The sequence below is a fragment of the Anolis carolinensis genome, unplaced genomic scaffold (genome assembly GCF_035594765.1).
Source record: "Anolis carolinensis isolate JA03-04 unplaced genomic scaffold, rAnoCar3.1.pri scaffold_9, whole genome shotgun sequence".
Taxonomy (NCBI): Eukaryota; Metazoa; Chordata; class Lepidosauria; order Squamata; family Dactyloidae; genus Anolis; species Anolis carolinensis.
In genome coordinates, this window is record NW_026943820.1 from 3,688,802 (window position 1) to 3,713,843 (window position 25,042).

The following is a 25,042-nucleotide window of genomic DNA, read 5'->3' on the forward strand; positions in this document are numbered from 1 at the left end:
ACACACACACATATATATGTGGTTGTGTGTCTACTACACACACACATATATACAGAATATATACACACACCTATATATAGTTTTGTGTCAAATATCTACATATCCCTGGTTATGTGTCAAACATAGTGTGTGTATTTATATCACATACACCTTATGCATATAGCCTGAAAGTCATTTTATGTTGCGAATTTTTAAAATAATTTTCAGCATGAAACCAAGGCTATGTGCACTGAGCCCACGGGAAGCCAAAGTGCCACTCTCTCAGCCAGCCATAGGAGCAAGTTTGAGAGGACTGTATTTTGGAAAAGTCCAAAAATGGGGCGCGGCGCCTTTAAGAGACGGGCGGCCTCAAAGGCGGGAAAAAAAGGAGGCGCGGAAGAAGGCGGGGCTTCGCTCAGAGCGCGGGAAAGACGGCCGGGTAGAACGTTGGGGAGCGCGAGCGTTCCTATTGGGCGAGAGGAGTCCGGATAGAACGTTGGGGAGCGCGAGCGTTCCACTGTGGGGAGGCTGAGCGTTCCTATTGGGCGAGAGGAGTCCGGATAGAACGTTGGGGAGCGCGAGCGTTCCACTGTGGGGAGGCTGAGCGTTCCTATTGGGCGAGAGGAGTCCGGATAGAACGTTGGGGAGCGCGAGCGTTCCACTGTGGGGAGGCTGAGCGTTCCTATTGGGCGAGAGGAGTCCGGATAGAACGTTGGGGTCGCGAGCGTTCCATCCGGAAGAAAGCAAACAAGCAAACCAGAGGGTCTCCGTCCACGTGGCCGGGATGGCGCAGCTCCGAGTCACCGATTTCTTCCCGCAAAACAAGGCCGGGAGTTCCTCCGCCTCCTCCAGGCTCCGCCGCAAGGGAAGCCAGCCCGAGCAGGAGCCCTGGACCCCGGCGGGCGGCAGGAAGCGGGCCAGGACCGAGTCCATGGGCAGGGGCTCGGCCAGGAAGAGGCTCCTTATGGCGCCCCCGGAAGGGGAACAAGCGGCGGTGAGTCCACACTGCACAATGCTATACTCTGGAGGCCTGGGAGTTATAATTTCAGAGGGGCTTCAGCTTGATGAAACCTAACATAACAATAACATAACATAAACCTAACATAACAATAACATATTAGAAAATATATCGAATTAATTTTTTTGTCTTGGATTTAAAACGTATTGTCCAGACCACCAGAAGCAAAACTAGTTCAAGCCAATTGGTATTAATCCAGCTGCAAAATCACATCACGTTACAGTAGAGTCTCACTTATCCAACACTCACTTATCCAACGTTCTGGATTATCCAACGCATTTTTGTAGTCAATGTTTTCAATATTTCATGATATTTTGGTGCTAAATTCGTAAATACAGTAAATACTACATAGCATTTAATGTGTTATGAACTACTTTTTCTGTCAAATTTGTTGTATAACATGATGTTTTGGTGCATAATTTGTAAAATCATAACCTATTTTGATGTTTAATAGCCATTTTCTTAATCTCTCCTTATTATCCAACATTCTGCCAGCCAGTTTATGTTGGATAAGTGAGACTCTACTGTATATGTCAACCATTTTCAAACGCCTGCTTCCATTATTATTATGTTTCACCAAACTATTATATATTTTCTCTCACCAAACTATTATTATTGGTATTATTATGCATCATCAGGCTATTATTATTTCTCACCAAGCTATATTGTTATTGGTGTTATTGTTATTATTATGCCTCACCAAATTGTTATTATTATGCCAAATTGTCATGACTCATCAAACTATTGTTTCACCAAACTATTATATTATCATCATGCCTCACCAAGCTGTTATTATAATGCCAAAATAAACTTATTATCATTATCACGACTCATTAAACTATTACGTTTCACCAAACTATTTTATTATTATTATGTCTCAGCAAATTATTATTGTTATGTTTCACCAAACTATTATATTATTATTATCATGCCTCACTAAACTGTTATTATGCCAAAAACTATTGTTATTATCATGACTCATAAAACTGCTATTGTTATATTTCACCAAAATATGATAGGATATTATTATTATTATAGTCATGACTCACCAAACTTGTTGTTATGCTAAATTCAATTATTATTATCATGACTCATAAAACTATGTTTCACTAAAGTAATATTATGCCTCACCAAACTATTATTGTTGTTATTGTGTTTCACCAAACTATATTATTATTATTATTTACTATTATTGTGGTCATCGTCATGCCTATCCAAACTGTTATTAATATGCCAAATTAAACTATTGGTATCATTATCATGTTGTTGTTGTTATGCCTCACCAAACTATTATATTGTTATTATTATTATGCCTCACCTCACCAAACTATTATTATTCCTACTACTATCATTATTATGTCTCACCAGCTGTTGTTATTATAATGCCTCACCCAGCTATTATTATTATTGTTATCATCCCACTTTCTTCTCTTAGGGAGACTCTGACTCACAATACTGGAAACTCTTAAAAATCTCAAGGCTTATAGTCAAGTGAGAGATTTCTAGAGAGAACCTGCTTCTCTAGATCCTCCAATGCCATTCTGTGTTCAGCTTCATCCAGGTTGACCATAGAGTCATGCAGGATGACCTAGGAATTCCCAGGGAAATGTTCTCTTTAGATTGATATTTTTTGGAGTGAGCCTTCTGCAGATGTTTGTGACCCAATGTTTCTCTTCCAGGCCCCTGGACCCTGCATTGCTCCGCCTCTTGGGCCCCACAGCCCTTCGGGTCTGGACAAGAAGGCGAAAGATTTGACCAATGTAATTCTTTCGCCAGGCCTGAAGCCAGAGACGGAAGCAGAGGGTAGGACACCAGCAGAAAAGGTGAGCATTTTAGGAAGTTGTGGAAGAAGCCATTGTTGGCGATGACAACATCCAGAATCCTCCGTTGCAAGGCTCCTTTGCTTTATATTGCATCTGAGAGCTCACATCTCCATAATACCTATGGCATTTCTTTGGGTATCTACTTATTGTTATTATTTAACCCCCATACAGGAAGCTAAGAGAGCGGCACCTTTGCTTCCCAAAGGTTTGTTGTGCACAATTGCACAAAATGATTGCAAATGTTGTGTATAAAGTTACCTTCGAGTTCTGTCTACAAAGCAAGGTGTCTAGGAAATGAAAAACCAATTTCCTTTTTTATACTATTATTATTATTATTATTATTATTATTATTATTATTATTATTATTATTATTTATACTTGGATCTAGTCTGTAAGGTACCTTGTTATGTGTAGGCAAATATTCCCAAATCTGAAATCCAGAACATGTGTGGTCTGGAGGTGACCACAGAACGACATTGGAGGATCTAGGGATTGCATTGGAAGACCATGGAATTGCATTAGCCTAGATTGCATTGGAGGACCTACAGATGGCATCGGAGGACCTAGAAATTGCAGTGAAAGACATTGAATTGCATTAGGGTACCATAGAGTGTCATTGGAGGGGCTAGAATGTCATTGGAGGACCTACAAATTGCATTGGAGAACATTGAATTGCATTAGAAGACCTACAGATTGCATTGGAGTATAGAATTCCATTGGAGGACCTACAGACTGCATTGAAGGGCATTGAATTGCATTAGGGTACCTAGATATTTCAATGGAGAACATTGAATTGCACTGGAAAACCTACAAATTGCATTGAAGAACCATAGAATTGCACTGGAAAACCTACAGATTGCATTGGGGAACCATAGAATTGCACTGGAGGACCTCAAGATTGCATTGGAGAACCATAAAATTCCATTGGAGGACTATAATTGCATTGGACGATCTAAAGATTGCACTGGAGGATCTAAAGATTGCATTGGAGAACCATAGAATTGCACTGGAAAACCTACAGATTGCATTGGAGAACCATAGAATTGCACTGGAAAACCTACAGATTGCATTGGAAGACCTACAGATTGCATTGGGGAACCATAGAATTCCATTGGAGGACTATAATTGCATTGGACGATCTAAAGATTGCACTGGAGGATCTAAAGATTGCATTGGACAACCATAGAATTCCATTGGAGGACTATAATTGCATTGGACGATCTAAAGATTGCACTGGAGGATCTAAAGATTGCATTGGAGAACCATAGAATTGCACTGGAAGACCTACAGATTGCATTGGAGAACCATAGAATTGCACTGGAAAACCTACAGATTGCATTGGAAGACCTACAGATTGCATTGGGGAACCATAGAATTGCACTGGAGGACCTCAAGATTGCATTGGAGAACCATAGAATTCCATTGGAGGACTATAATTGCATTGGACGATCTAAAGATTGCACTGGAGGATCTAAAGATTGCATTGGAGAACCATAGAATTCCATTGGAGGACTATAATTGCATTGGACGATCTAAAGATTGCATTGGGGAACCATAGAATTGCACTGGAGGACCTCAAGATTGCATTGGAGAACCATAAATTGCATTCAAGGACCTAAAAGGGCTGTACTATGTAGAAACTTCAAGGTCCTCCTGTACAACTGGAGGAAAGTGACCTTAGAGGACCTAGAGATCGCTCAAGAGGACATTTTTAACCAAGGTGAATAAAGTAGGGGATCTTTTAAATTGAGATTCTGTTTTCTCGCCAGCAGGAGACGTCCAAGGAGAAGCTGACGGAGCTGAGAAGCCGCCTGGACAAAATCCGAGCCTTGACCCAGAAAGCCCGATCGCCAAAGGGATCCTCAGAGACAGGCGTCGACCTCAAGAGCCGCCTGAAACGGGTCCGGCTGCTGGAATCCAAGATCCGGGAGAGGAAGGGCTCCAAACTGGGGAAAGAAGATTTGGGCAAGAAAGATCTGGAACCCAGCGGAGAGAGCAGGCAAGCGTGGCTTTATGCAACAAGACTTTTTCCTACAGATTTATTTTCCATAGTTTTGTTTATCTGTAGTCACTGATTTTCAGAGTCTCCTCTTTTGGAGTGTCTCTAGATGCGGTTTGGCTCAATGCTATAGAATTATGAGAGTAGTTTCATAACATAACATATAATGTATATAATATTATATTCCTACATATAATAAGTAAAATAATGGTGTATATAATATAATGTATATAATCTGTTACTATATATAATTTAATGTATGTAGTATTGCATTATTATATATAATATATCTTACTATATATAATATTGTATTACTATATAATATAAAGTATGTAATATTATATTACCATATATAATGTGTATGTAATATTGCTCTATATAATAAAATGTATATATTGCTATACAGTATATAATATGTACATAATATTATATTACTCTAATACAGTAGAGTCTCACTTATCCAACACTCGCTTATCCAACGTTCTGGATTATCCAACGCATTTTTGTAGTCAATGTTTTCAATATATCGTGATATTTTGGTGCTAAATTCATAAATACAGTAATTACTACATAGCATTACTGCATATTGAACTACTTTTTCTGTCGAATTTGTTGTGTAACATGATGTTTTGGTGCTTAATTTGTAAAATCATAACCTAATTTGATGTTTAATAGGCTTCTCCTTAACCTGTCCTTGTTATCCAACGTATTCACTTATCCAACGTTCTGCCGGCCCGTTTATGTTGGATAAGTGAGACTCTACTGTATGTGTATAATATATTACTGTATATAATATAATGTGTATAATTATATTACTATATATATTGTACTATATTTAATATACTATATAACATATTATCTTACTATATATAATATATTGTTATATTACAGTATATAATATAACAGAATAATAGGTTTCACAAGGTCTTTGGCGTTCTCTGCCCAAAAGCGCTGCTGCCTTTCCAAACTGCAACTTCCAGGATCCCATAGCACAGCGGTGTCAAACTGTGTTAACTTTACAGTGTAGATGCACCATAAGATTCACTGTATTCCTGGCCTAGATTCCATCATTTTGCCCCCCCCAGTGGGATGCGGGATTCTGAAAAAGAATAATTTTCCCAAGTTAAAGTGTTGCTAGGCAGTAGTTATTCTGTAAATGATGCATCCCTAACATCCACAACAAAAGTATAATTTTGTATACTTTTCCCCCTGAAATCAGTGAGAATGTGCCGGCCTACCAGCGCTTCCATGCTCTCGCCGAGGACGTGCCCCCGGGCCTTGCGCTGCCCTACAAGTACAGAGTCCTGGCCGAGATGTTCCGCAGTGCGGACACCATCGTGGGCATGCTCTTCAACCGGTCGGAGACGGCCACCTTCGCCAAGGTCAAGCAAGGCGTCCAGGACATGATGCGCAAGTGAGTGGGAAGCAATGACAACCCCTTCTGCACTGTGAAGTTAATGCAGTTTAATCCCACTTGAACTGCCATGGCTCAGTGCTAAGGAATCTTAGAAGTTGTAGTTTCAGAATGTCATTCATGTTCTGTGCCAAAGATAGCAAACTACAACTCCCATGAATCCATATAATTGAGCCATGACCATTATACCCTGTTTCCCCGAAAATAAGACATCCCCGGAAAATAAGACCTAGTAGAAGTTTTGCTGAATTGCTAAATATAAGGCCTCCCCCGAAAGTAAGACCTAGCAAAGTTTTTGTTTGGAAGCAGGCCCAGCGCCTGCCGAACAGAACACCAGAGCATGCAGGATCGGTAAATGTACATACCAGTTGTATTTATTTATTTATTTATTTATATCCCGCCCTTCTTTTTCACCCCGAAGGGGACTCAGGGCGGATTACAATGAACACATGTATGGCAAACATTCAATACCAACAGACAAACAACATACAGTATAGACAGACTCAGAGGCTTTTTTTAAACATTTTTCCAGCTTCACGATTCTGGCCACAGGGGGAGCTGTTGCTTCACCGTCCAGTAGTGGCTGTACTTCCTCATTCCTTTCCTCGTGTTTTGCTGGCAGTTTTATGGTGTTGTAAATTAGCCTCCCGCATAAAGCGTCCCTACATTTCCCTAATTGACAGATGCAACTGTCTTTCGGGGCTGCATAGGTCAACAGCAAGCCGGGGCTATTAATGGTCGGAGGCTTAACCCGACCCGGGCTTCGAACTCATGACCTCTCGGTCAGTAGTGATTTATAGCAGCTGGTTACTAGCCAGCTGCGCCACAGCCCGGCATTGGACATGGAAATAATGGTAGTAACAAGAAATTCTTGATAGGATTCACAGTTTGTCTGGTTATGCTGGTTTGTGATGACTACAGTATATAATAAATGTTCATTTTTTGTTCAACAATAAATGTGAATTCTTCTTCATGGAAAAATAAGACATCCCCTGAAAATAAGACCTTGAGCATCTTTGGGAGCAAAAATTAATATAAGACACTGTCTTATTTTCGGGGAAACACGGTAGTGATGCAAAATGCATTCTACAGTGTGTGTGTGCACGCGCGTATATAACATATATAATACATACAATATATATATATATATACATACATACACACACGCACACTATATGTATATGAGTTTGTATATATATGTGTGTGTATATATATATAACAATGCAACAAAATGCATATATCATAGATATACATACAATATGTATATGTGTGTGTTTGTGTATGTGTGCATACATATATATAATACATGCAATGAAAACATATATATGCACTATATGTGTGAGTTTGTATATACATGTGTGTGTGTGTATATATAAAACACGTAATGCAACAAAATGCATATATCATATACACACTATATGTGTGTGTATATATAACATACATTCAATAACATGCATCTATCACATAAATGCTATGTGTTTTATATATATATATATATATATATAAAATATAATATATATATAGTGTGTAATGTTATGCATTTTATTGTATGCTATATGTTGATATGTTTTGAGTTCTTTGTACCCCACCTTGCGTCATTAGGAGAGGCAGGTAACAAATACATTATTATTATTATTATTATTATTAATTGAATATACCCTTGGAACCAAACCCTAATAGATACTGAAGACTCATTATATGCAGTACTCTGTATGCTTTTCCCTCTGAAAGAATGTTGCTGCCTCTTTCTGTATCTTGTTATAAGTAATTTAATAGGCTTGTGTTTTGTCTTTCTGTTTACTTCTCGAGCTGCAAGGAGAGGCGGGTAATAAATCAATAATAGATATTATTATTCAAATATGTACTTTGACATTGCCTGTGTTTTTTGCTGGGACTCTGAGATGGGGAAATATTTATTATTGTTTTCCTAAATCTAGTGGTGGAAGTTTGCCTTTTAAAAAAGCCCTTGTCAATCAAGCTTTGGGGGCAATGATCTGCAAGGTGAATCCTGTACATTTAATGTTTGCCATTCTACAGGCAGTTCGAGGAGCGCAACGTGGGTCAGATCAAAACGGTGTTCCCAGAGTCGTACATTTTACGCCAAGAGAAGAACGTCCCCACTTTTCGCAGCGGAGGCCCCAAGCAAAGCGACTACCAGCTGACGTTCGAACCAGTCCTGGAAGCTGGTACGTTATGGGGCAAAGGATCCAGACTCCAAAATGACCCATTTCCCCAAATGGGGGCATTTCTGGCCATTAAAATACAACCATCAAATGGCTTTGCAAAACCCAGAGGCCTCTGTTACGGTTTTTGTGTTATGTAATGAAATGTTTAATTCATTGTTGCTGTGTAAGTGTGTTTTTGCTCCGGTAAGCATTCCAGCAGTCAAGTAGTTAATTGCAGCGAGCCCTGATTTATGGCTGGAAGGGCACAGCATCAAGACTTCCGTCTGAGCTACTTAGCAGGAAGATATGTCACAGACTGTGGAATATGAGATGTGCTTAAAGTTTACTAATAACAGACACAGAGTGACTCCATGATTTGTTCTTGCTGAAGCAAGATTTGTCTGAGCAGCTTTGGCTGTTTATCTTTGTAGATATCTGTAAATAAAGTTTTTAGTGCCGCTGGGATCAGCAGATTGACTATGCTGTCGTGTTTTAGTGCTGCTTTAGTAGTCACTAAGTGGTCTAACGGATGAGCAGGCGAAATGAGACCTGACTCATACATCATTCAGGACGTCGGTTTCCTGACAGCCTCTTCTGTCACTTTCAGGTGAGAAACTGTCGGCTTCACGGCTGATGGAGCGCCGGAAGGTATTCAGCAGGAACCTGGTCAACATTGTCAAGAGTCACCACAAGGTGAGTCATTGGGTCTGCCCTTCCCTTCCTTCTTTGTCCAGCTGAAACATAAGGGTGCATCTACATTGTTGAATGAATGCAGTTCAACACCACTTGAACTGCCACTGCTTTGGGAGCCTTGGAGATGTAGTTTTCTAAGATCCTTCTGTGGGTGCATCTATGCTGCAGAATCAATGCAATGGGACCCTGGGAGTTGCAGTTTTCTTTCCCCTTTTCTGGGTGTATCTACACTGTCGATTAATGCAACAGGGTCCTGGGGAGTTGTAGTTTCCCAAGATCTCTCCTCTTCTCTGGGGGCACTGACATTGAAATCAATACAATGGAACCTTGGGAGTTACAGTTTTCCAAGGTATATTGCCTTCTCCGTGTGCATCTATGCTGCAGAATCTGTGCAACGGAGCCTTGGGAGTTGTGGCTTCCAAGGCCTTTTGCCTTGTCTGGGTACATCTACACTGGAATCAATGCAATGGGACCCTGGGAGTTGTCGTTTCCCCAAGGCCTTTTGCCTTCTTTAGGTGCATCTGCACTGGAATTGATGCAATGGGACTCTGGGAGTTGTCATTTCCTGAAGGCCTTTTGCCTTCTTTAAGGGCATCTGCACCGGAATCAATGCAATGGGACTCTGGGAGTTGTAGTTTCCCCAAGGCCTTTTGCCTTCTTTAGGTGCATCTGTACTGGAATTGATGCAATGGGACCCTGGGAGTTGTAGTTTTCCAAAGCCCTTTGCCTTCTCTGAGTGCCTCTTCACTGCAGAACCAATGCAGTTTGACGCCACTTGAATGGCCACGGCTCTGTTATGGGACCTTGGGAGTTGTAGGTTTCCAAAGGTCATTTAGCCTTCCCTGCCAAGGAGTTCTGGTACTTTACCAGGCTGCAGCTCTGAAGGTTGAGCCATGGCACTTCAAGGGATATAGTTCCCTGCTCAACGTAAACCTATGTTGCAGGCAGTGGTTTCTTTCTCTTTATGCGGGTGTCCTTTCCTTGCAGGCCTTCCTGGCCTCACTCAGCCCTCCCATGGCGGTGCTGGAGGACAAACTGACCCGATGGCACCCTAGGTTCAACGTGGACGAGGTGCCAGACATCGCTCCCGCCGAGGTGCCGCAGCCTCCGCAAGTAGACAAGATCACCAGTGCGCAGGAAGTGCTTGCAAAGGCAAGGAGCATGTTGACGCCAAAGGTAAGTCTATTTCTTTGTCATCTGCGTCCCGTACGGTGCAAGGAGCCTTTCTGCATCAGCTCGGTGTGCTGCTGTAGAGATAGGCTTTATTGTGAAAGGATTCAATTAAGACACCTAAGAGCTTTTATTTTATTTAATAATAATAATAATAATTCATTTTACAAATCTCTAGGTCCTCCAGCATGCCTGGAAAAATTGGTCCGTAGAAATAATAATAATAATAATGATGATGATGATGATGATGATGTGCCAAAGGATCTCAGCTGGCATTTGGAAACAATAGACATTGACAAAATTACGATCTGCCAACTGCAAAAGGCCACCCTACTGGGATCTGCACGCATCATCCGAAAATACATCACACAGTCCTAGACACTTGGGAAGTGTTCGACTTGTGATTTTGTGATACAAAATCCAGCATATCTATCTTGTTTGCTGTGTCATAATAAAATAATAATTCATTTTACAAATCTCTAGGTCCTCCAGCATGCCTAGAAAAAGTGGGCCCTGGAAATAATAGTAATTATTATTATTATTTTACAAATCGTTAGGTCTTCCAACATGCCTGGAGAAATGTGGGCTGTAGAAATAATAGTAATAACAATCATCATCATCATTTTATAAATCTCTAGGTCCTCCAGCATGCCTGGAGAAAGTGAGCTGTAGAAATAATAATAATAATAATAATAATAATAATAATAATAATAATTCATTTTACAAATCTAGGTCCTCCAGCATGCCTGGAGAAAGTGGGCTGTAGAAATAATAGTAGTAGTAATAATAATATGTGATTTTGTGATACAAAATCCAGCATATCTATCTTGTTTGCTGTGTCATACAACGTTGTTGTGTCAATAATAATAATAATAATAATAATAATAATAGTAATTCATTTTACAAATCTAGGTCCTCCAGCATGGTGGGCTGTAGAATTAATGGTAGTAATAATAATAATAATATGTGATTTTGTGATACAAAATCCAGCATATCTATCTTGTTTGCTGTGTCATACAACGTTGTTGTGTCAATAATAATAATAATAATAATTCATTTTACAAATCTAGGTCCTCCAGCATGCCTGGAGAAAGTGGGCTGTAGAATTAATAGTAGTGATAATAATGTGATTTTGTGATACAAAATCCAGCATATCTATCTTGTTTGCTGTGTCATACAACGTCGTTGTCTCAATAATAATAATATAATAATAATTCATTTTACAAATCTAGGTCCTCCAGCATGTCTGGGGAAAGTGGGCTGTAGAAATAATAGCAATAATAAAAATAATAATAATTCATTTTATAAATCTCTAGGTCCTTCAGCATGCCTGGAGAAAGTGAACCGTAGAAATAATAGTAATAATAAAAACAACAATAATAATAAATTTTAGAAATGTCTATATCTTCCATGTCTGGAGAAAGTTCACCATAGAATCAAGCCAAAGGACCTAGAGATTCCAAGGTTTTTAATCACATCCATGAATAATCAGGTCTACAAATGTGGAGCGACTGTGTTGTTCTTTATCATTCTTTTTTGTGATGATCTTGTTAATGATTTGGGCTGGTTGGTTCTTTTGCTCAGATGGAGAAGGCTTTGGCCAACCTGGCCTTGCGGACGGCGGAGGGCAGCTGCCCTTTGGCCCCGGAGTCACCCCGCCCGACCCCTTCGGCCCCCCCAAACACCCCGAGCAGCAGCCTCCGGGGGGTCTCCCAGTCCTTGCTGGAGAGGGTAAGCGGGGGTTTGTGTATGTGTGTCTGTTGCAATAGATGCATTCATTTAGAATCCAAACAGAATGGAAGTATTGACTATTTGATGGTAAGTAAGTCAACCCTTACTGTATGACCCAGGCCTGGGCCAATTTCAACCCACCGGCTATTAGGAATTGTGGGAGGTGAAGTCCAAAATGCAGAAATGCTGGGCCACTCTAACAAGCACCATGTCAGACTACATAGAGAAGCTATGGAAATCCACAAGAAGCATGTGGACAGTTTCAACAGAAAGGAGTCTTTTAAAAAAACCTCCAAAAACATTCAGTAAATAAAGAACAACACTCCGAAGACTGAAGAATTCCAGACAGGAAACAATCGGGGCCAGCTAACACGTCCCAAAAAAAGGGTTCCCCTGGCAGGAAGCAGCCTGGCTTTGAAGCTGAAAGGTCATTCAGTGCTACTCAAGGTGGCCAACTGCAACATTCACACTTTCACCCAGCAGATCAGAGTTCTTTCTCCCACCCTGGACATTATTCCATAGAGATATATACATGTATAAACCCCACTTGCGTAGTTTCCAACATACCTCACAACCTCTGAGGATGGCTGCCATAGATGCGGGTGAAACGTCAGGAGAGAATGCTTCTGGAACATGGGCAGACAGCCCAGAAAATTCACAGCAACCCAGTCAAGGAAAGGCTTTGCAGTCCAAAATTGTGGGTTTTGATGTGACCCATGGGTAAGTCATGGGTCATTCTGCAGAGGAGGAAAAGTGTCCTAGCAAAATACGGATGATTAATGGGGAATAATAATAATAATAATGTATTAAAAAGTCAGCGAAAGGCTTTGGAGTCCAAAATTGTGGATTTTGATGTAACCAATGGACAAGTCATGGGTTGTTCTGCAGAGCAGGGAAAAGTGTCATAACAAAATATGGACGATTAGTGGGGAATTATTATTATGTATAAAAACGTCAACATAAGGCTTTGGAGTCCAAAATTGTGCATTTTGATGTAACCAATGGGTAAGTTATGGGTTGTTCTGCAGAGCAGGGAAAAGTGTCATAGCAAAATATGGACGATTAGTGGGGAATTATTATGTATAAAAACGTCAACAAAAGGCTTTGGAGTCCAAAATTGTGCATTTTGATGTAACCAATGGGCAAGTCATGAGTTGTTCTGCAGAGCAGGGAAAAGTGTCATAGCAAAATATGGACGATTCGCAGGGAATGTCCTTGCACTGACCGGACTCTGTGGTCTGACTCTTTTCCCAGATCAGAGCCAAGGAGGCGCAGAAGCTGCAGGCGCAGATGACGCGGGACCCGCAGCAAGAGCTCCGCCTGGGGATGATGGGCCGCCTGCCGGAGATGGCCCGGGTCCTGCGCAACGTCTTTGTGGCCGAGAAGAAGCCGGCGCTCACCCTGGAAGCAGCCTGCCAGCGCATGTTGGCCAGCTACCGCTCGCTCATGACCCCCGGTACGTCATGCGCTCCCATTGTAGTTGACGCAAGCACAGGCTGGTCGATCCCATATCCATGGATCCACCTTATTCCACTCTGTTTCTGACTTCAAAGTGTCATTTCCTGTTTAATTGTGCGGTCCTGACTTTGGAAGTAGCTGTTCTACTCCAGAAACATTGTTTTTGTCCCACAAAGTATGTCAAATTGGTCGAGACCCGATAAGATACTCATTGAAAAACTATTGCAAAATGTGCTGCAGGGTGTCCCTCCTGCAAACACAAGTTTGTGCCGTTTAGTAAACTTTCCCCATGTTTTGATGATAAGAACCAGTTCGGAAATGACATTGTGTAATGAAGTACGAATTTTGGTTTACGGATGTTATGTTTAATTATGTGTTTATGTTTTAAAAGGGTAAGTATTAGAGTTATTGCATCTCGGCACTCAGAGGCTGGTTGCCATGGAGAAGTAGGCGGAGCCAACTGCCATTTAGTTGAAGTGCAGAGTTTAAAAAAGAAAGTCAGTCTGTGCTCTGATGAGGCACAGGGAAGATAGATTCCAGGTTGATGGGATCAAGGAGACTCAATTGTTCATTTTGAGTCGGTTTTAAATAAGTTTGGGGACTTATTTAATGTAGTCTGTGTCCTGGAAAGGCACAGAGATTCTGTGATAGTATATCACAGGGGTGACTGTGGCTTGAAGTCACTGGATAGTCCAAGTTTCAGACTTTGGGAACCAATCCCAGCTGGACTTACAGAGATCCATTGAAGTAACGGTTTAAAAGTAGCAGAGGAAGAAGTTTTAACTACTTTAAGTAAAAGAAGTGATACTTTAGAGAAGTGATTAATCTCATTCTAGTATTGTAACTGTTAATAAGAATACCTCCAAGTGAGAAACAACATTGTAACTACTAAGCTCTGTGCCTGAATAAACTTGTTATTGTTCTTCTAACATCCAAGCCTCTTTCACATATATTCTAAACCAAGTTACGCTTCCCTTTAAAGTAAAAAGTCTCCTCCCCGAGTCTTGTTCTTGGTTTGAAAATGTCATTTCCTGTTCAATTGTGCGGTCCTGACTTTGAAAGTTGTCGTTCTACTCCAGAAATTTTGTTTTTGTGGCACAAACTATGTTGAATTGGTTGATTCGATGAGATTATTCATTGAGAAACTATAGCAAAAAATGTGCTATAGTAGGATGTTGGGGCTGCAGTGGTGCAACGGGTTAAGCCGCTGAGTGGCTGAACTTGCTGACCGGAAGGTTGGCGGTTCGAATCTGCTGGATGGGGTGAGCTCCCACTGTTGGCCCCAGCTTCTGCCAACCTAGCAGTTCAAAAACATGCAAATGTGAGTAGATCAATAGGTACTGTAAGTAGCTGAACTTGTAGACTGGAAGGTTGGCAGTTCAAATCTGGGGAGCGGGGTGAGCTCCTGCTGTTAGCCCCAGCTTCTGCCAACCTAGCAGTTTGGGGAGATAGGGCAGAATGCAAATAAAGTATTATTATGTCCCTCCTGCAGAAGCAAGTTCTTTGCAGTTTAATAGACTTTCCCCATGTTTTTATGATAGAACCAATTAGGAAATGACATGGATAACCCAGGAACAAAAATCATCATGTAATTTCCTTTTGTCGCTGCAGGAGAGATGGAGGGCCACCTGCGCCTCCTTTCGGAGCTGCTTCCGTCCTGGGTGAGTGTCCTTTCCGTTCGGAAAGACACCTACATCAAACTGGACAAAAGCGTCGACCTCAATATCATCACCGAGAGACTGGCCAAAAGGATGAAGGAAGAAGAACGGCTTTGAGTGCAGTTGTGATAGCAACGAATACAGACTTTTTTTGGTGCCATGATTGTGACTACATTGATCCTCCTGGCTGAGTTTTTACTTAAGACATTTGCAGATTTTTTTTAGCATTGATGGAGCAATAAAGACAAAAAAGGATAGTTTTTACTATTTTCTAGCTGCTTTTCCCCCCTTTTCAGCTGGAAAGTTGGTTTTCGATCCATGCCAAACTCCTTACCCTCCTGTGGCTGTTAAAACTTTGAATTAATTTCAGAATTATGTTTTTCTTTTAATGGGAGTGAAATGAGGAATGAAGCAAGAGTACAAAGATGGGAAAATATGATGCAAGAGTTTCCATTTCCAGATGCAATGGGCGAGGGAAGGGAGTTGGTATTAATTCCTTTTGCATTTTTTAAAATACTTTGCAAGGATCTGTTTTGAAATGTTGAATGTATTATTATGAACCTTGATAATTAAAATATTTTCCTGACTTGTCAATATATTGGAAAGTCTTTCTTATCGCATCCAAGGCAGTTCAATTTATCTTTTAGTCAAAGTGTATTATCTGTAGGAAGGCAGGGAGTATATTAGATGGGGGAATTCTTTGTTGGGAGGTGTTAGCTGGCCCTGATTGTTTCTGAAAACTAGAATTCCAGACATGAAACAATCAGGGCCAGCTAACAACTCCTACCTGAAATTCGTTTTCCGAAAACCCAGGGCCAGCTAACACCTCCCAACAAAAGAATCCCACAGGCAGGAAGCAACCAGGCTTTGAACTTGCAAGGCCATTAAATACTAATCAAGGTGATCAATGGCAACATTCACACTTGCCTCAAGCAGACGAGTTATGGACATTATTCCACAGATATATATAAAAACTCCACTTGCCTTGTTTTCAACAGACCTCACAACCTCTGAGGATGCCTGCCATAGATGCGGACGAAATGTCAGGAGAGAATGCTTCTGGAACATGGCCATACAGCCCAGAAAACTCACAGCAAGCAACCTAACAAAATGTATACTGTAATCCACTTTGCAGAATGGACCTAAAATATTATTGTTTTCCATCAATTCCACCAAAAATGACGTAATTCGTATGGCAATTGCGGCAAACATTTCCAACTCAAGGCACAATATTCCATTGTTTTAATATATAAAATACTGTAGAAATAAAATGGACCTAAAATTCAATTATTATTTTCCTTTTCCCCCATCGATTCCACCAAAAACGACGTACTCCATATGGCAATTGCAGCAAAAACTTTTCCAACTCCACGCACGATATTTCGTTGTTTTAATATATAAAGTAGAAATAACTGAAGAACTCATGATGAGAGTTTATTTTTTGCAAAAAAGTAGAGGTGCTTTTTTAAAGCCGGCAATGATTAATAAATTAGCTGTAATTATTGTGGTGATGATGAAGAAGAAAGCAAGGAGTTTAATTCCTTATTGGGTTGAATCGTGATCTAATCTGAGAAGCTGAAACATTTTGAGATTTTTCTGCCGATAATGAGTGAGACTTGGCGCTTGCAAGTGAGGCTTTTTTTTTTTTTGGACCACAATTCCCCGTATTTGCATGGCTGGATATAGGAGGTGAAGGCCAAAAATCGCAAACCTATTTATTGCTTTTGAGGAAAGCAAAGCTGGGTCTCTCACTTGCCCTTTAGTCGTATTTCAGGAGCGCATGGAGCGGGAACGGCTTGAGGATTTTGGCCCCGTTGAGGAAGGTCAGCTCGACGACCACCAGGCAGTCCAGGATCTCGGCCTTCAGCTTGGACATCAGCTCACAGGCCGCCCGCATCGTCCCTGCAAGAAATAGGATCACATTGGTTTGAAGTTAAGAGCTTCCAAACAAGGATTGGTGCAAAAGCTTCAGTGAAGACCCTTCCCCCCCCCCCCCCATCATCATGATAATAATTCTTTCAGGAGTGGATTTCCCTTCATAGGGGCCTATTTCTTACTTCTGTTCTCAACCTCTGATCATGCAAAGTGATCACAGCATCATGCTGGAGCAACAAGATGCAGTTTATTTATTACTGTATTTTTGATGTATTATTTTACTGTAATTTTATGTATGATTTTACAGCATTTGTTTTGTTTTGAATTTATATAACTCATTTATCTCAAAGCGAAATCCAGATTCTGTCCATGTACGTATTATGCATAGATATAGAGATATACATACACACACATATATATCGATATATGTATATTTTGTCCACAGTGTGCATATATACCGTGTTTCCCCGAAAATAAGACAGTGTCTTATATTAATTTTTGCTCCCAAAGATGTGCTAGGTCTTATTTTCAGGGGATGTCTTATTTTTTCATGAAGAACAATTCACATTTATTGTTGAACTAAAAAATGAACATTTATTATATACTGTACAGTAGTTGTCATCTCAAACCAGCATAACCAGACAAACTGAATCCTATCAAGAATTTCTTGTTACTACCATTATTTCCATGTACAACACTTTATGGTACATACATTTACCAATCCTGCATGCTACGGTGTTCTGTTTGGCAGGCATTGGGCATGCTTCCAAACAAAAACTTTTCTAGGTCTTACTTTCAGGGGAGGCCTTATATTTAGCAATTCAGCAAAACTTCTACTAGGTCTTATTTTTCGGGGATGTCTTATTTTCGGGGAAACAGGGTATTTACATGTACATTTTTCAGTCAATATATATAAATTTTCTTCTATACTTTGTGTATATATATATACAAACACACACAGTGTGTGTGTATATATTTACAGTAGAGTCTCACTTATCCAACATAAACGGGCCGGCAGAATGTTGGATAAGCGAATATGTTGGATAATAAAGATGGATTAAGGAAAAGCCTATTAAACATCATATTAGGTTATGATTTGATAAATTAGGCACCAAAACATCATGTTATACAACAAATTGGACAGAAAAAGCAGTTCAATATGCAGTAATGTTATGTTGTAATTACTGTATTTAGGAATTTAGCACCAAAAGATCACGATATATTGAAAACATTGACTACAAAAATGCGTTGGATAATCCAGAATGTTGGATAAGCGAATGTTGGATAAGTGAGACTCTACTGTACATACATACACACACAGTATGAGTGTGTATGTATACATATATTTTCAGTCCACATATACATTATATTCTGTGAGTGTGTATATATATATAGTGTCCACACATCTGTATATATTGTCCATATATATATCTCTATATTTTCTGTCCTTACACTCACATTCTGTGTGTATATATATATATATACTGTCCACATATGTATACATTTTGTCCATATATATGTGTGGGTATTTTCTGTCCATACTCACACACACACTGTCCATAGGTATATATTTTGTCCATATATATGTATACATATATTTTCAGTTCATATTTACATTCTCTATATATATATTCTGTGTGTGTTACACTGTCCACATATGTATATATTTTGTCCATATATGTGTATATTTTCTGTCCATATACACACACACACACATACATACATAGTCTCTGTGTGTGTGTGTGTGTGTATATATATATATATATATACACACACACACACACAGTCCACATATGTATATATTTTGTCCATATATATGTGTGTATATTTTCTGTCCATATACACACACATACATACATAGTCTCTCTGTATATGTGTGTGTGTGTGTATATATATATACACACACACACTGTGTATATGTGTGTATACATGTGTATATATTTTGTATGTATGTATGTATATTTTTTGTCTGTTTGTGTCTCACTGTGCAAGCACAGGGCAGTAGGGGAGGTTGGCATCCTGCAAATGCTCCTTTTGCCTCTTGAGACACACTGGGCTGCCATGTCAGCCTCCGAAGAAAGGCCTGCTTCTCCTCCTTCCTCTTTTTTAATGTCAAATTGCACCCTTTCTTCCTTTGCTTCTGGGGCACTTCCTTCCAGATCTTGCCCACAATTTTGCAAGCTCCAAAGTACCGTAAGTGACTTGACCCAAGATACATAATTTTGCAGGGCGAAACTGAAACCCAAAAGCAAAGGAAGGAGAAATAAAAACCATCTTAAATGTCCAAAACCTAAAAGCGATCTCTTGTGAATTTCGGGGATGGGGTCAACGGTAGCCGTGGGCATCTTCTGCCCGATCCTCACCTCCGGTGGCCAGCAGGTCATCGATCAGGATGACCTTCTGACCCGGCTGGACGGCGTCGCTCTGGACTTCAAGCTCGGCCTGAAAGAGACGGGAGATGAGTGGGCATCGCAACCAACACAGGGCTATGGGCCACTTCTCTGGCCAGCCACACTTCAGACCACGCATGGGCAAGCTTCGGCCTTCCAGGTATTTTGGACTCGAACAGACTACCTTCCCCGGGCAGGAAGCAGCCAGGCCTTGAAACTGCAAGGCCATTCAATGCTAATCCAAGGTGGCCAACTGCACCATTCACGCTTGCCTCAAACTGACAACAGTTTTTTTTTCCTCCCACAGATACATAAACCTCCCTCGCCTAGTTTCCAACTTCTGAGGATGCCTGCCATAGGTTTGGGCGAAACGTCAGGAGAGAATGCTTCTGGAACATGGCCAGACAGCCCGGCAAACTCACAGCAACCCAATAATAAATACAGTAGAGTCTCACTTATCCAACATTCGCTTATCCAATGTTCTGGATTTTCCAACGCTTTTTTGTAGTCAATGTTTTCAATACATCATGATATTGTGGTGCTAAATTCGTAAATACAGTAATTACTACATAGCATTACTGCGTATTGAACTACTTTTTCTGTCAAATTTGTTGTATAACATGATGTTTTGGCACTTAATTTGTAAAATCATCACCTAATTTGATGTTTAATAGGCTTCTCCTTAATCTCTCTTTATTATCCAACATATTCGTTCTGCTGGCCCGTTTATGTTGGATAAGTGAGACTCTACTGTAATAAAAATTTCACCCCTGGGAAGGAGGAAGGTTGAGTGTCCTTATTTGAAGGAGTAAAAACTTGATTTAATCCTGGAGGGAGGAAGAAAATCTCAAAAAGCCCCAATGACTCATCTCCAGAAGCTCCTCCACCCAAACCGGGTTTGGAATCTTTTCTTCGTCTTATTTATTCAATTTAACGTCTTTTTCTCTCTCTCTCCTACAAATGGGACTCAAGGTGGCTTAGAGTTAAATGACGCAACCGAAACCTGCAATGAATAAGCAGCTTAAACATTTAAAACACAAGTTTCAGAACTCCTCTTTCAGTGCAGAACTCTTTTCCTGTATCAAAAGTCTGAATAAAAGCAGATATTTGCCTGATGGCTCAAGAATAATGATCATCATCATCCTATATGTCAATAGTGTAATATAATTTAGTAAGGAGATATTGGTCTGATGACAGAAGGATGAGGGTGATAAATATAATAATATGAATATTACTAATATTGTAATAATTGTCTGCATAAAAGGAGATATTTGCCTGATAGCAGATTATTATTATTATTATTATTCAAATAAAGAGATACTTGCCTAATGGCAGAAGGATGATGATAATAATAATAATAATAATAATTATTATTATTATTACTACTACTACGGTCTGAATAAAAGGAGATATTTCCCTGATAGCAGATGATGATGATGATTATTATTATTATTATTATACAAATAAAAAGGGATACCTGCCTAATGGCAGAAGGATGATAAAGATATTATTATTATTATTATTATTGTCAAAATAAAAGGAGATATTTGCCTGATGGCAGAGGATGATTATGATGATAATAATAATAATAAATTATTATAATAATTGTCTGAAAAAATGAAGGTATTTGCCTGATGGCAAAAAGATGTTAATAAAGATAATGAAAATAATGAAAATAATAATAATGGTCTGAATAAAAGGAGCTATTTGCCTGATGGCAGAAGGATGATGATGATGATATTATTATTATTATTGTCTGAATAAATGGAGGTATCTGCCTGGAGGTAGAAAGGTGATAATAAAAATAATGAAAATAATAATCATCATCATATTATAATAATGGTCTGAATAAAATGAGATATTTGACGACAATAATCATAATAATGTCTGAATACAAGAAGATATTTTCCTGATGGCTGAAGGATGATCTTCATCTTCCTCATCATCCTTCAAGCAAATATCCTCTTTTATTCACACAAATGCAATTACTATTTTTACTTTTTCTCTCCTGATCGAGACCCAAATCGGCTCATTAAAAGCCATGGAATTCAAAACCAACGTTGTATAAATATTTGAAGAGAATTAAACTCACGATAGCAAAAGATGCAAGCTACGTTCTCTTGGAAGAGTTTCGGAGCGGCCCAAAGTCCCAGGTACTCTTGCATAGAACTTTGCAGTTTGCATAAGGTACTCTTGCAGAGATGCAGGGATTTATAGTTTGCTGAACCCGAAAATAAAAGGGACGATTACCTTGCCGTATTCCAGAGTGTAGGAGACCGACTCCGTGGGACCTGGGAGCTTTCCTTTTTTCCGGATCAGAAGGAACCCGACTCCAAACCTCTGGGCCAAAGAGGGTCCGAAAAGAAAACCCCTGGAATCGAGACCTAGAGCAAAGGGGGAATATATATATATATATATATATATATATATATATATATATATCTAGGTTTGTATCTGCACTGGAGAATTAATGCAGTTTGGTACCACTTTAACGCCTATGGCATCCTGGGAGTTGTAGTTTGCACTCTTTGGCAAGGAAGTCTGAAGACCCCCCCCCCCCCCCCCCCAAACCTCCAAGGCTGCCTGCCATGAATGTGGGCAAAACGTCAGGAGAGAATGCTTCTGGAACATGGCCAGACAGCCTGGAAAATGAACAACAACCCAGTGATTCCAGCCATGAAAGCCTTCAACAAAGTCTGAAGACCTTGTGAAACTATAACTCCCAGGATTCTGCATAAAAGGAGATATTTGCCTGATAGCAGATGATGATGATGATAATGATGATGATTATTATTATACAAATAAAGAGATACCTGCCTAATGGCAGAACAACGATTATTATTAATTATTATTATTAATTATTATGCAAATAAAAAGAGATACCTGCCTAATGGCAGAATGACAATGCTTTATTGTTGTTGTTGTTGTTATTATTATTATTATTATTATTATTATTATTATTATTATTATTATTATTATTATTATTATTATTATACAAATAAAAAGAGATACCTGCCTAATGACAGAAGGATGATAATAATAATAATTATTATTATTATTATTATACAAATAAAAAGATATACCTACCTAATGGCAGAAGGAGGATAATGATGATGATGATGATATATTATTATTATTATTATTATTATTATTATTATTATTATTATTATTATACAAATACAAAGAGATACCTGCCTAATGACAGAAGATGATGATGATGATGATGATGATGATTATTATACAAATAAAGAGATACCTATGTAATGGCAGAAGGAGGATAATGATTTATTATTATTAGTATTATTATACAAATAAAAAGAGATATCTTCCTAATGGCAGGATAATAATAATGATGATTATTATTATTATCATTAATATGTATAATAATAATAATAATTTCATAGGCGGCCAAATTGGCATCAAACTGCATTAATTCAACAGTGTAGATCCACCCACAACATAGATATATATTTGGGGAATAAAAAGGGAGTTTCATGGTGGGCAGAATACTTATTTGGAGGCAGGTTAGGACCTTATTATTATTATTATTATTATTTTATTGACTCAAAGACATAGTATGACACAACAAATGAGATTATTATTATTGTTATCATTATCATTATTATTCTATTGACATAAAGACATAGTATGACACAGCAAATGAGATTTTTTATTATTATTATTTTATTTTGATACAGCAAACAAGATAGATATGCTGGATTTCGTATCACAAAATCACAAGTCGAACACTTCCCAAGTGTCTAGGACTTATTATTATTAATTATTATAATTATATGAACTCACCCGCAATATAATCGAATTTTGGGTGGGAGGCCTTGATATAATCTTCCAGCAAATCAATGGCAGCTTTGAAGGCGAGGGGGTCTTTCAAGAGAGGGGTGATGTCACTATCAAAAAGGGGAAAAAAGGAAACATTATTTTAATTAAAGTCGCTCACATCTGCAGGTATTTACCCTGAACTTTGCCCATGGAATTAATAAGTAGCCTAGAGTTTAAAAACTCATAGATAACTGACCATTAAAGGGTTGTACTTCAACTCCCAGAATCCACGGCTAATGATTATGGAGGCTTTGGGAGCCAAAGTCCGATGAAACTAGAAGGGACAAAGGTTAAAAAGCCATGGCTGTCAAATAATGCGCAGTGTTTATATGTAACCTCCGATTTTCTCCCTTGCATTTTCCTGCAAGGGTGCCTCTGAGCATGTCTAAAGTGCATTTCCATCCATTCTATGCCTGCAAAGGGTTTCTCTGAGCATGCCAAGAGTGCATTCACTTCCCTTCTATCCCTGCAAGGTATTTCTGAGCATGTCAAGAGTGCATTCCCACGCATTCTATATATACAAAGATGCCTCTGAGCATGCCAAGAGTGCATTACCCATCTCATATCCCTGCAAAGGTATTTCTAAACATATAAGGAGTGCATTCCCACCCATTCTATCTCTGCAAAAGTGCCTCTGAGCATGTCTAAAGTGCATTCCCATGCACTCTATATCTGCAAAGGTGCCTCTGAGCATGCCAAGAGTGCATTCCCCATCTCATATCTCTGCAAAGGTATTTCTAAACTTGTCAAGAGTACATTCCTACCTATTCTACTTCTGCAAACGTGCGTCTGAGCATGCCAAGAGTGCATTGCCCATCTCATATCTCTGCAAAAGTATTTCTAAACTTGTCAAGAGTGCATTCCCACCCATTCTACTTCTGCAAAGATGCCTCTGAGCATGTCTAAAGTGCATTCCCACTCATTCTATAACTGCAAAGGTGCCTCTGAGCATGCCAAGAGTGCATATACCCATGACATATCACTACAAAAAGTAGTTCTAAATATGTTAAGAGTGCATTCCCATCCCTTCTCTCTCTGCAAAGGTGCCTCTGAGCATGCCAAGAGTATTTTGTTCAATTCTGCTTCAGCAAAAGTGCCCCTGAGCACGTGCAGAGTGCCTCCCCACCCATTCTACTTCTGCAAAGGTGCCTCTGAGCATGCCAAGAGTGCATATACCCATGACATATCACTACAAAAAGTAGTTCTAAACATGTTAAGAGTGCATTCCCTTCCCTTCTCTCTCTGCAAAGGTGCCTCTGAGCATGCCAAGAGTATTTTGTTCAATTCTGCTTCAGCAAAAGTGCCCCTGAGCACGTGCAGAGTGCCTCCCCACCCATTCTACTTCTGCAAAGGCTGCCTCTGAGCATGCCAAGAGTGCATATCCATGTCATATCCCTGCAAAGTTATTTCTAAACATGCTAAGAGTGCATTCCCTCCCTTTGCATCCCTGCAAAGCCTGTGAGGACAGCCTGGCCCTTGCAGGCACGTGGGAGGCCCTAAATCTGCTGCTGCCCTCTGCACATGCTCAGGAGCCCCCTTGTGCCCGCCTCCCACCCCCTCCTCTAACCGGAAAAGGATCCCCGGCGATGGGAAGTCCGGGAATTCCCGAATCCGCTCCCGAACCAGGCGCCGCTTGGCTTCCCGCTCCTGCTCCGTCCCCATGGTTCAAGTCAGGTCCCGGGCAGGCCCCGGCACGCATGCGCGGAAGGCCAGAGGGAGGAGGAGGAACCGGGCGGGAGCTAGGACCCAGAAACCTCTTTGAAACGTCATCATTTCTGCAGAAATCACAGGAATTCTTATGCACTGGGATTTCCTGAATCCCTCCCAAC

The 25,042-nt window shown here is 39.9% G+C and overlaps 2 protein-coding genes and 1 long non-coding RNA gene across 4 annotated transcripts; 1 reads left to right on the top strand and 2 right to left on the bottom strand.

The window, feature by feature from the left end:
• Window positions 1-375: 375 nt before the first annotated feature.
• On the top strand, window positions 376-15,702 carry cdt1 (chromatin licensing and DNA replication factor 1). 2 transcript variants are annotated; one of them, XM_008123581.3, is made up of 10 exons: window positions 376-973; window positions 2,677-2,820; window positions 4,590-4,819; window positions 6,039-6,233; window positions 8,271-8,419; window positions 9,006-9,091; window positions 10,079-10,267; window positions 11,846-11,992; window positions 13,247-13,448; window positions 15,062-15,702. In XM_008123581.3, exons 1-10 carry the CDS (start codon window positions 764-766, stop codon window positions 15,223-15,225), a joined length of 1,716 nt encoding a protein of 571 aa, XP_008121788.2. In that variant the 5' UTR covers window positions 376-763; the 3' UTR covers window positions 15,226-15,702. The 2 variants fall into 2 exon arrangements, with proteins under 2 accessions (XP_008121788.2, XP_003229533.3); XM_003229485.4 differs by having other exon boundaries at window positions 377-973; window positions 4,593-4,819.
• LOC134293663 (uncharacterized) lies at window positions 6,588-13,252 on the bottom strand. Its single transcript, XR_010000607.1, has 2 exons — window positions 12,560-13,252; window positions 6,588-10,338 (listed from the first exon to the last, which is right to left on the bottom strand). It is a non-coding gene; the product is annotated as an uncharacterized LOC134293663 (long non-coding RNA).
• Window positions 15,703-16,529: 827 nt separating the features above from the next.
• aprt (adenine phosphoribosyltransferase) lies at window positions 16,530-24,988 on the bottom strand. Its single transcript, XM_003229484.4, has 5 exons — window positions 24,781-24,988; window positions 23,178-23,281; window positions 21,624-21,757; window positions 19,347-19,425; window positions 16,530-17,010 (listed from the first exon to the last, which is right to left on the bottom strand). The coding sequence occupies exons 1-5, from the start codon at window positions 24,873-24,875 to the stop codon at window positions 16,868-16,870; spliced, it is 555 nt and encodes a 184-aa protein (XP_003229532.1). The 5' UTR covers window positions 24,876-24,988; the 3' UTR covers window positions 16,530-16,867.
• Window positions 24,989-25,042: the final 54 nt, after the last annotated feature.

Bases quoted from the DNA above. Each gene is read 5' to 3' on its own strand.
- cdt1 (XM_008123581.3), top strand. From the start codon at position 764: ATGGCGCAGCTCCGAGTCACCGATTTCTTCCCGCAAAACAAGGCCGGG. The intron at 9,092-10,078 runs GTGAGTCATTGG...CTTTCCTTGCAG, and splicing joins TTGTCAAGAGTCACCACAAG to GCCTTCCTGGCCTCACTCAG. The intron at 11,993-13,246 runs GTAAGCGGGGGT...CTCTTTTCCCAG, and splicing joins CCCAGTCCTTGCTGGAGAGG to ATCAGAGCCAAGGAGGCGCA.
- aprt (XM_003229484.4), bottom strand. From the start codon at position 24,875: ATGGGGACGGAGCAGGAGCGGGAAGCCAAGCGGCGCCTGGTTCGGGAG. The intron at 23,282-24,780 runs GTTAGAGGAGGG...CCTTTTTGATAG, and splicing joins TCGCCGGGGATCCTTTTCCG to TGACATCACCCCTCTCTTGA. The intron at 17,011-19,346 runs GTGAGGATCGGG...TATTTCTTGCAG, and splicing joins TGACCTGCTGGCCACCGGAG to GGACGATGCGGGCGGCCTGT.